Here is a 12,500-nt window from a genome sequence, read left to right as displayed (position 1 = left end):
TTGTGGGTGTATAGATCGGCTGTTTTTCGGTTTTATGCTTATGGTTAAAAATGTCAAAAAAATATATATATATTTAAATGACATTCATAAAATTGCTGTCCTAAAGCGTTGATGTCCTCACGAGTAAAGTAAAACAAACCTGTGTGTGTGTGTGTGTGTGTGTGTGTGTGTGTGTGTGTGTGTGTGTGTGTGTGTGTGTGTGTGTGTGTGTGTGTGTGTGTGTGTGTGTGTGTGTGTGTGTGTGTGTGTGTTGTGTGTGTGTACTCACAGCCAGTATTTTGTCTCCTATCTGGAGCCGTCCGTCTCTGTGGGCGGAGCCTCCTTCTATGATCTTTGTGACGAAGATGCTGCTGTCGCCCGGAACGTGTTGGTTCCCCACGCCCCCCGCTATGCTGAACCCTAGACCTACACACACACATAGACACCCATACAAACATATACACATTATATACACACTGTACAGCCCCCCTAGACCTACACACACACATAGACACCCATACAAACATATACACACATTATATACACACTGTACAGCCCCCCTAGACCTACACACACACACATAGACACTAATGTTACAATGTACACACTATGATTACTACACACACACACACACACACACACACACACACACACACACACACACACACACACACACACACACACACACACACACACACACACACACACACACCTTTGGGTCCTTTGATGAGTTTGATGGTTGTCACTCTGTCAGCTAGGCCACGCCTCCTCAACACGTACAGCCTGACCACAGGCCCCGCCTCCTTCAGCGCTTCCACGGCGATGGAGTGTGTGACCTCACGCACGTCCACGTCGTTGACCAATACGATGCTGTCGTTCACTCTGCAGGAAGTGATGTCATTAACATTAAACTTTACAACGCTGTTACCATAGACATATAAAGGTTTAGCGTATAGGAAATCTTCCCTGAAGCTTCCGTGTGTGTCACAGAAGGGGGCGTTCGGTAGGCCAATCAGAGGCAAGTGGGGGCGGGACAACTAGATTCTGACAAATCTTAGAAAAGACGCACTGTGATTGGCCAGTAGTCAACGCGCTGTGAGCGCTGTGATTGGCCAGTAGCCACTTTGAGTGTCCGTTTTCCTACGCGAAAATGGCGGCCGCGATACGAGTTGCTCCAACGAACTGCAGAGGCCAATGAGGTGTCTAGGTTTATATATCTATGGCTGTTACCACACGACAGGAAACAAGCAGGAAGTAATGTCAGTAGCTCAGTGACCTGGACTTTTGTGTGTCTACGTAGGTGGTGCACCTCCTACTGGCTCTACTGTCACACTGCAGTGTGTCTACGTAGGTGGTGCACCTCCTACTGGCTCTACTGTCACACTGCAGTGTGTCTACGTAGGTGGTGCACCTCCTACTGGCTCCTCTGTCACACTGCAGTGTGCCTACGTAGGTGGTGCACCTCCTACTGGCTCTACTGTCACACTGCAGTGTGTCTACGTAGGTGGTGCACCTCCTACTGGCTCCTCTGTCACACTGCAGTGTGTCTACGTAGGTGGTGCACCTCCTACTGGCTCCTCTGTCACACTGCAGTGTGTCTACGTAGGTGGTGCACCTCCTACTGGCTCCTCTGTCACACTGCAGTGTGTCTACGTAGGTGGTGCACCTCCTACTGGCTCCTCTGTCACACTGCAGTGTGTCTACGTAGGTGGTGCACCTCCTATTGGCTCCTCTGTCACACTGCAGTGTGTCTACGTAGGTGGTGCACCTCCTACTGGCTCCTCTGTCACACTGCAGTGTGTCTACGTAGGTGGTGCACCTCCTACTGGCTCCTCTGTCACACTGCAGTGTGTCTACGTAGGTGGTGCACCTCCTACTGGCTCCTCTGTCACACTGCAGTGTGTCTACGTAGGTGGTGCACCTCCTACTGGCTCCTCTGTCACACTGCAGTGTGTCTACGTAGGTGGTGCACCTCCTACTGGCTCCTCTGTCACACTGCAGTGTGTCTACGTAGGTGGTGCACCTCCTACTGGCTCCTCTGTCACACTGCAGTGTGTCTACGTAGGTGGTGCACCTCCTACTGGCTCCTCTGTCACACTCACGTTTAATTGTGTGTGTGTGTGTGTGTGTGTGTGTGTGTGTGTGTGTGTGTGTGTGTGTGTGTGTGTGTGTGTGTGTGTGTGTGTGTGTGTGTGTGTGTGTGTGTGTGTGTGTGTGTGTGTGTGTGTGTGTGTGTGTGTAGTGTGTAACACATAGTGTGTACCTCAGTCTTCCATCCTGAGCAGCTGCTCCTCCCTGGATAATCTTAGTGATAAAGATTGAAGGATCGTCTCCGATGTGAGGATTATCTGTTCCTCCTGCTATACTGAACCCTAGGCCTGAGTTACCCTGTTAATACACACACCACATAGACACTAATGTTACAATATACACACTGTTTAATACACACTGTGAGGATTATCTGTTCCTCCTGCTATACTGAACCCTAGGCCTGAGTTACCCTGTTAATACACACCACGTAGACACTAATGTTACAATATACACACTGTTTAATACACACTGTGAGGATTATCTGTTCCTCCTGCTATACTGAACCCTAGGCCTGAGTTACCCTGTTAACACACACATATACACACACCACATAGACACTAATGTTACAATATACACACTGTTTAATACACACTGGCCCTCATTTATCAACGCGGTCAGCCCGAATAATGAGCGTACGAAGAGATCACCGCACCTTTCAGCATTTATCAATATATCCTGACGTGGGCTTTATCCTACTTTACGCTGAGATCTCACGTCTGGTCGAGACCAGTTGTTGACGTTGGCTGCGCCCGTTTATTCCATTCTAGACCTGCGGACCAGACGGTCTGACAGGCATCTAGACACATAATCCACTCCAAAATGTATATCTACACTAATAAATAATCCCTGTGAAAATATAACATTTTATAAAGTAATGCTTTAACAGTCATTCGGTTAAGCTTGCAGATCTGCATGGCTGCATTGGCTATTTGAAAATAGCAGATCTACAAGCTCACAACAGGTCCCATCGCGATCCGTTGTGAGCTTGTAGATCTGCTATTTTCAGCGCAGCAGCGATTCTGCGAGATAATTTTCGGGAGCCCCGACATTCTTTTCATGGACAGTGAGGTATACACACTTACAGTAGCTTGTCCTATGTTATGGAGTTATGTCATAGAGAGTTATGTAGGCTACACAACCTGGCTGGGTTAAGGATATAAACCCGACGCTCCAATATTAACGTGGCGGCACGGAATCACTGCATTCCGCCCGAGTCTCATGTACCGCTACGCTACGGAAAGACGAAGTTGGGCGGGCGCGCGCGTGTGTGTGTGTGTGTGTGTGTGTGTGTGTGTGTGTGTGTGTGTGTGTGTGTGTGTGTGTGTGTGTGTGTGTGTGTGTGTGTGTGTGTGTGTGTGTGTGTGTGTGTATGAGAGAGAGAGAGAGAGAGAGAGAGGGGGGCGTGTGCGTGTGTGGCGAGGCGAAGCGAAACGATTCTTATTGGCTTTTCATGTCTTTGGTCGTGTTCTGGTTCGTCTTCATGTCGTAAAATCGGGGCGTTTTGAGTATGTTTAAGGGCGTGTTATTTAAATTCAGACGTGACATTTATCAACGCTGGGACCAAGTGTAAGCTGGGATCAGCTGTGTAGGATGCGTTGATAAATGTGACTTTGACGTTGGTGTACGGCCGAATATATCTGTTCCTCCTGCTATACTGAACCCTAGGCCTGAGTTACCCTGTTAATACACACATATACACACACCACATAGACACTAATGTTACAATATACACACTGTTTAATACACACTGTGAGGATTATCTGTTCCTCCTGCTATACTGAACCCTAGGCCTGAGTTACCCTGTTAATACACACATATACACACACCACATAGACACTAATGTTACAATATACACACTACGATTAATACACACCCTCTCCAGTGTGATTTCTTCATATTCCAACTCTGCTTCAGATCCGTTCATCTGGAGAGAGAGAGAGAGAGAGAGAGAGAGAGAGAGAGAGAGAGAGAGAGAGAGAGAGGCGAGAAAAACAGAGAGAGAGACAGTCAGTATCTTCATCATGGTTGCCATGGTAACTCTATAGCAACAGCTGCTGATCCCTGTGGGGGAGGGGCCAGTCTCCTAGGCAACTTGCTGTAACCGTAGCAACCATCTCCATCTGTCTCCATGTTGGACCTCAACCAATCAGAAAGAAGAGTGACATGACGATCAGCCAATAGGAGGGAGTCATTCACTCATTAACCTATATTCGAGACACACACACACACACACACACACACACACACACACACACACACACACACACACACACACACACACACACACACACACACACTATATATCTCCTTCCAATATGTTTTATAGTTGTGTTGTGTTGTGTTGTGTTGTGTTGTGTTGTGTTTTAAACTGTCTTAATCACCTCCCGTGAATTAACGTAACCTCTGACCCTAACCTGGCGTCACCAGTCTTTCCACGGCGGAGGAAAGCCTGGTCTGCGTTATTAAAGACCCATATGATCCGGTCTAGGCCACGCCTACTGAAAAAAATAGAAAACAATCTGCCCATCCGGTTTTGCGGTGCCGCTTTGTTTCCGTTCCCCAATCCCTATTTAAATGGAATATCATTTGCCTGTGGGATAATATGGATAATACAGATGCTAAATAGTCTCCGGAAAGTGCACGCACATTTATATTTAAAAAATAAGCTAAACTACGTCGCATCAAGGATTGTATTAGGACCTATTTTGGGGTGAGTCAGGGTGACGTCTTTCCGGATCTGCCCATCCGGCCGCCTGATGACACGGATGACACGCCTGTTGACGTAGAGTTACTTACTGCTCCCGACCGGATCATATGACCCTATCCTCTGACCCTATCCTCTGACCCTATCCTCTGACCCTATCCTCTGACCCTATCCTCTGATCCTGTCCTCTGACCCTATCCTCTGACCCTATGACCCTATCCTCTGACCCTATCCTCTGACCCTATCCTCTGACCCTATCCTCTGACCCTATCCTCTGACCCTATCCTCTGACCCTGTTCTCTGACCCTATCCTCTGACCCTATCCTCTGACCTCTGACCCTATCCTCTGACCCTCTGACCCTATCCTCTGACAGATGTACATTTAGATCTTAGTTGGAAAACAACTGGCTGCATAATGAATATAATCAGACAGTAACTTAAAGTGTTTAAATTCAGCCAACATGAACATGAAGATAAAACAGTGGAGCTCAAACACAGACAGCCAACAAACACGTTGAACTAGTAATTGTTCTTTGGACAAGTTTACACAGCTTTAGGCTTTAAAACTAATGAATGGATAAACAGGATGCTATGGATAAGCAGGATGCTATGGATAAACAGGATGTTATGGATGAACAGGATACTATGGATAAACAGGATGTTATGGATAAACAGGATACTATGGATAAACAGGATGCTATGGATAAGCAGGATACTATGGATAAACAGGATACTATGGATAAACAGGATACTATGGATAAACAGGATGTTATGGATAAACAGGATACTATGGATAAACAGGATACTATGGATAAACAGGATGTTATGGATAAACAGGATACTATGGATAAACAGGATGCTATGGATAAGCAGGATACTATGGATAAACAGGATACTATGGATAAACAGGATACTATGGATAAACAGGATGTTATGGATAAACAGGATACTATGGATAAACAGGATGTTATGGATGAACAGGATACTATGGATAAACAGGATGCTATGGATAAACAGGATGCTATGGATAAACAGGATGTTATGGATGAACAGGATACTATGGATAAACAGGATGCTATGGATAAACAGGATGCTATGGATAAACAGGATGCTATGGATAAACAGGATACTATGGATAAACAGGATACTATGGATAAACATGATGCTATGGATAAACAGGATACTATGGATTGACCAGGTCATCAACTGTAAAGGATGATAATGATGAAGTTGGAGTTCAGAACTAACATTAAAGCTGAAGACGTTGATACAGAGATGTTAAGGTCATGGTGTTGTTCTATAGTCTACAGCAGGTTTAAACTCATCAATAACATTAAAGACGTGGCCTTAGTGATTAGTAAATGTAGCTCTGTCTGTCTGTCTCTCTCTCTCTCTCTCTCTGTGTGTGTGTGTGTGTGTGTGTGTGTGTGTGTGTGTGTGTGTGTGTGTGTGTGTGTGTGTGTGTGTGTGTGTGTGTGTGTGTGTGTGTGTGTCTCTCTCCCCCCCTCTCTCTCTCTCTCTCTCTCTCTCTCTCTCTCTCTCTCTCTCTCTCTCTCTCTCTCTCTCTCTCTCTCTCTCTCTCTCTCTCTCTCTCTCTCTCTCTCTCTCCTAAGGGGGTTGTAACATCTGCTTGGGTTTCTCTTTGAATTAATTAAAGCCCCCCCATCCATGCCCCTCCTGCTCTCTCTCTCTCTCTCTCTCTCTCTCTCTCTCTCTCTCTCTCTCTCTCCTCTCTCTCTCTCTCTCTCTCTCTCTCTCCTCTCTCTCTCTTGCTTCTTGCAGGTGGAGTGATGCAAATCATTCTCTATCTCTGTGTTGTATGCGTTCCTTTTCTCTTTCTCTCGCTCTCGCTCTCTCTCTCACAAACACACACACACACACACACACACACACACACACACACACACACACACACACACACACACACACACACACACACACACACACACACACACACACGTACAGTTTCCTGTACCGAGCACTCTACTTCTCCATTGGGACGCTGCTGTGTGGGCAGTACACCGCGCGCGCACACACACACACACACACACACACACACACACACACACACACACACACACACCACACACACACACACACACACACACACACACACAGCCCACTCAAATTTGTAGCATAGAGAGAGAGAGAGAGAGAGAGAGAGAGAGAGAGAGAGAGAGAGAGAGGGGGGTGGGAATAGAGACACAGACAGACAGAGAGACAGACAGACAGACAGACAGATAAATAGATCCTACCATTCTCTGTCTGTGTCTCTTGGCTTTCCTCACGTTGTTTATGAATCGTCGTCCCATTTTCTTTGCGTACCAAACCGACACAAACATCACTGGCTGACTCCTGTTAATAGTTTTCACCACCGACCTGACATGCACATCACTGACTGCTGGTTACCACCACCAACCTGACATACACACCAGTGACTGCTGGTTACCACCACCAACCTGACATACCACACCAGTGACTGCTGGTTACCACCACCAACCTAACGTGCACATAACTGACTTCTGGTTACTCCCACCAACCTGACATACACATCACTGACTGCTGGTTACCACCACCAACCTGACATTCACACCAGTGACTGCTGGTTACCACCACCAACCTGACATGCACACCAGTGACTTCTGGTTACTCCCACCAACCTGACATACACATATCTAACTCATGTTAACTACCATTAACCTCACATAAACATAACTTCTCTAATGAATAACTCCCCTGATACCAATGCCTAATACCAGACCGACAACATTACTAACAAATAACTCGCTAATTACATCATTAACACTGCTTAACTGCTCTCTCTCTGTCTCTCTCTCTCTCTCTCTCTCTCTCTCTCTCTCTCTCTCTCCGTCACACACACACACACACACACACACACACACACACACACACACACACACACACACACACACACACACACACACACACACACACACACACACACACACACTTAGAGGATGTAACGCGAGAGCGGGCAAAAGGGGGGGAGGTGTTAAGGTGGTCGCGAGAGACACAGATTACATAAACCACTTCACGTGTGTGTGTGTGTGTGTGTGTGTGTGTGTGTGTGTGTGTGTGTGTGTGTGTGTGTGTGTGTGTGTGTGTGTGTGTGTGTGTGGTTGTGTGTGGTTGTGTGTGTTTGTGCGTGAATCACGTGTGTGTGTTTGTTGGGGGGGGTCAGTAAAGAGTAAAGATATTAATTAAATGTCTGAAGTGAAAGATGTGGCTTTCTATAAAACTAACACACACTCACACCCACACACACGCACATCCCCCCCCACACACACACACACACACACACACACACACACACACACACACACACACTGTGACATCACACAGTAGCTAACCTGTCAGTTCAACAATTAAAACATCAATCTGATGAACCAATAATAATAATAAATCTATAATAGAATATATCAGATGACGTTTAAAACCAGAAAACCATTTGTCTTCGTCCAATCAGATCCTTTCAATCTACCACGATTCATCCAGTCAAACAAAACAACATGTAAAATATAAAAACATGTGAAACGATACATAAATGTTAAATCCAGTCCTTCAGTCCTTTAAGACATAAAGAACAACTCGTCTGTTCAAACCTTCAGTCCTTTAAGACATAAAGAACAACTCGTCTGTTCAAACCTTCAGTCCTTTAAGACATAAAGAACAACTCGTCTGTTCAAACCTTCAGTCCTTTAAGACATAAAGAACAACTCGTCTGTTCAAACCTTCAGTCCTTTAAGACATAAAGAACAACTCGTCTGCTCAAACCTTCAGTCCTTTAAGACATAAAGAACAACTCCTCTGTTCAAACCTTCAGTCCTTTAAGACATAAAGAACAACTCGTCTGTTCAAACCTTCAGTCCTTTAAGACATAAAGAACAACTCGTCTGTTCAAACCTTCAGTCCTTTAAGACATAAAGAACAACTCGTCTGTTCAAACCTTCAGTCCTTTAAGACATAAAGAACAACTCGTCTGTTCAAACCTTCAGTCCTTTAAGACATAAAGAACAACTCGTCTGTTCAAACCTTCAGTCCTTTAAGACATAAAGAACAACTCGTCTGTTCAAACCGCTGGAGCGAAATAATGGGTCAATTATCCTGGTTAGTCAGGCGTAAACAGAACAGACTAACGAGCTCGTTAAGACCACACGGTAACAAGCTCATTAAAAACAGGAGCTTGGTAAAAAGGAGAAGAACAACAGAAACGCCTCCGGTCGGTCCTCAGCGTTATGAAACAGCTCTTCTCTCTTCAGCCCAACATGAACGTGAATGAATTAATGAATGAATGAATTAAGCCGCGTCTAATCGACACGATGAAGCTTCTCCTCCTACGACACATTTATTCCACTAGAAGAAGAAGAGAGGATCCTCCACCAGATCATTATCTTTCCTTCTTCTTCTTCTTCTTCTGCTGCACTAAAGATGAAGATGGTGGTGATGATGATGATGATGAAGAAGACGACGTTCACATTCCTCCCAAAGCCTCCGAACGTTCTGCTCTTTATCTACCTCGACCGACCACTCTCTCTCTCTCTCTCTCTCTCTCTCTCTCTCTCTCTCTGCTTTTTATCTATCTCGACCAACCACTATCTCTCTCCTCCCACTCTCTCTCTCTTTCTGCTCTTTATCTACCTCTACCTCTCTCTCTCCCTCTCTCTCTCTCTCTCTTTCTCTCTGCTTTTTATTTATCTCGACCAACCGCTATCTCCCTCCCCCTCTCTCTCTCTCTCTCTCTCTCTCTCTCTTTCTCTCTGCTTTTTATTTATCTCGACCAACCGCTATCTCCCTCCCCCTCTCTCTCTCTCTCTCTCTCTCTCTCTCTCTTTCTCTCTGCTTTTTATTTATCTCGACCAACCGCTATCTCCCTCCCCCTCTCTCTCTCTCTCTCTCTCTCTCTCTCTCTTTCTCTCTGCTTTTTATTTATCTCGACCAACCGCTATCTCCCTCCCCCCCTCTCTCTCTCTTTCTCTCTCTCTCTCTCTCTTTCTCTCTCTCTCTCTCTCTCTCTCTCTCTCTCTCTCTCTCTCTCTCTCTCTCTCTCTCTCTCTCTCTCTCTCTCTCTCTCTGAAGGAATCCCCTCCCTCTGTATAACTGACGTCACTTGGCTCTTTGCCAAGAAGAGGAGAGGAGAGGGACATATACAGATACAGGTAGTGAGACAGGTAGTGAGACAGGTAGTGAGACAGGTAGAGAGACAGGTAGAGAGACAGGTAGAGAGACAGGTAGAGAGACAGACAGATGAAGGAGAGTCAAATACAGACAGGCTCACATTGTTGCCATGGGCACCAACATTACCAGTGTTGCTAGGCAACAATAGCTCAGCAAAGTGTGTGTGTGTGTGTGTGTGTGTGTGTGTGTGTGTGTGTGTGTGTGTGTGTGTGTGTGTGTGTGTGTGTGTGTGTGTGTGTGTGTGTGATAACACAACCAGATGATATCCAAAGCAGTCTCCCGCTCATGATGTGTGTGTGTGTGTGTGTGTGTGTGTGTGTGTGTGTGTGTGTGTGTGTGTGTGTGTGTGTGTGTGTGTGTGTGTGCGTGTGTCGCGTGCGTGTGCGTGTGCGCGTGCGTGTGCGTGTGCGTGTGCGCGTGCGTTCGTGTGCGTGTGTGTGTGTCCTGGGCATGACGTTAAACTGCCCCGTTGTGATTGGTCAGTGTAGTCGGTGCAGTGGATGCATTTACATTTCTGTGGATCTATTTATCTCACATGAAGAAGGAACTTCTGTGGAATCTACCAACAGCCCTCCCTCCCCTGAACACCAACACGTTACCGGGAAGAGAAGCAATAGAGCCGGCGGCCTTCCAGCCGTGTGTCCGTCCGCTGTCTGAACAGCAATGGATGGACTTCAGGCCCATGAGAACAAGACTAAGAACTGTGTCTCCTCTGGTGGTCCAGCCTATAGGCAGTGACGTGCACAGACATTTTGAGGGGCAGGTGCTCAAGTCAATTATACTTTTTTTTGCTTACTTGGTCTGCTCTTTTTTTCCCTCTACACCTATACCTCTTTGCCAAAAATAGCCGATCTACAAGCCCACAACGCCTCGCAGCGCGAAAAAGGGCACTTCTGGTCAAGGGGGGCAAAGGGCAGTTGCTCTAGCACCACCTAGAGTCTATCTGTGCACGTCCCTGCCTATAGGACATTATACACACAGACTGGTTGGTTTCCACATTTGGGAGAAACAGCTTAGATTTTGGGAAAGTGAAAAAACGGTTTCCGTCACTGAGTTCCAGAGATAAACCACGAGTCTCTGAGCTCTAGTCTAATAGCTGATCTACAAGCTCACAACGTGTGGCAGCGTGACACGTTGTGAGCTTGTAGATCGGCTCTTGTAGTCCAGTCTTGAGTCACGTGTGTGTGTGTGTGTGTGTGTGTGTGTGTGTGTGTGTGTGTGTGTGTGTGTGTGTGTGTGTGTGTGTGTGTGTGTGTGTGTGTGTGTGTGTGTGTGTGTGTGTGTGTGTGTGTGTGTGTGTGTGTGTGTGTACCGTGAGTGCGGCAGGGAGTGTGTGTGTCTGCGTCAGCTCTCCACTGCGTGCGTGGGTCATATGACCTGGGCTGAGGTCGAGGGGAGGAGTCTCATCATCTTGGTACCGATACTTCTACACAGAGAGAGAGAGAGAGAGAGAGAGAGAGAGAGAGAGAGAGAGAGAGAGAGAGAGAGAGAGAGAGAGAGAGAGAGAGAGAGAGAGAGAGAGAGAGAGAGAGTTAGTTAGTTAGTTAGTTAGTTAGTTAGTTAGTTAGTTAGTTAGTTAGTTAGTTAGTTGTTAGTTAGCTTGTGTACGGCATTATACACCTCCTGTGCTGTGATAACCATGGGGTCATCAGTCATGATGTTGTCTCTTATATGGCTCACTGTTGAACAGAGCCCTGTAATGCAGGCGCCATACATACCTCAGCTATGAAGTTCCTCCTACAGCAAGGGTGCTTTGCAGTTGTTCAGAACTCTGACTTCTTTCCAAAAATCAACCACATTATTACTTAACAGCGTCTTAGCCATGGAGTCAGCCCTCATGTTTTGTTCATGTTTCTGTACGTAGCGAACAGCATACTTAAACCTTAACTTAATATCTTATGCTCAAGCAGCTGCCCTTGTCTAGGTCTGCCTGCTCTGTCCCAGGCCTTAAAGCGTTGGTTCTCAAAGTGGGGTCCGGGCGACCCCCAGGGGTACTTGAGGGGGTTCCAGGGGGTCCCCAGCTAAATGATGGATAGGAACCAAATGGACCCTTATGGGTCTGTAACTCTGAGAGTGTACAAATGGAACCAAATGGACCCTAACGGGTCCATTTGGTTCCATTTGTACACTCTCAGAGTTAAAATAACATTATACAATATATATGGTCCCAGAGGTATAAATGCCATTAAATGGGGGTCCGTAGCCTCTAATGCATGTCAAACTGGGGGTCCTTGAAATTAAAACGGTTGAGAATCACTGCTAGAGAGCCGTAAAAACCTTCTCTTATTGGGGTCCCTGGGTTATCTTTTCAAATGGGGGTCCGCGGGCTAATAAGTGTCAATTTGGGGGTCCTTGACATGAAAAAGTTTGAGAACCACTGCCTTAAAGGCTTCACGGGCTTCCCCATGATGCTCGGCTACAACCTCATTCCAACCAGGTCTGATGTTGTAGGTTTTGCTGTGTTTATGTTTGTGATAAGGTTTACCGCTTTCGTGCAGAGCAGCCATAATGTTATCATACATAAGGCATA

The 12,500-nt window shown here is 46.3% G+C and overlaps 1 protein-coding gene across 1 annotated transcript in view; it reads right to left on the bottom strand.

Moving 5' to 3' along the window:
• LOC311034728 (disks large homolog 4-like) overlaps positions 1-12,500 on the bottom strand; it is a gene marked incomplete at its 5' end in the record, with an annotated part of 45,146 nt that overhangs the window by 17,850 nt on the left and 14,796 nt on the right. The window contains 5 exons of the mRNA XM_084042696.1: positions 269-405; positions 692-861; positions 2,243-2,367; positions 3,944-3,994; positions 11,283-11,396. Of these exons, the coding sequence (XP_083898822.1) occupies positions 269-405; positions 692-861; positions 2,243-2,367; positions 3,944-3,994; positions 11,283-11,396 (597 nt within the window). The remainder of the gene's footprint in view (positions 1-268; positions 406-691; positions 862-2,242; positions 2,368-3,943; positions 3,995-11,282; positions 11,397-12,500) is intronic.

Source organism: Gymnoscopelus microlampas (assembly GCF_963454915.1).
Source record: "Gymnoscopelus microlampas genome assembly, chromosome: 19".
NCBI lineage: Eukaryota > Metazoa > Chordata > Actinopteri > Myctophiformes > Myctophidae > Gymnoscopelus > Gymnoscopelus microlampas.
The sequence above is the reverse complement of the archived record's forward strand: the minus strand, read 5'-3'. Positions and strand labels throughout refer to the sequence as shown.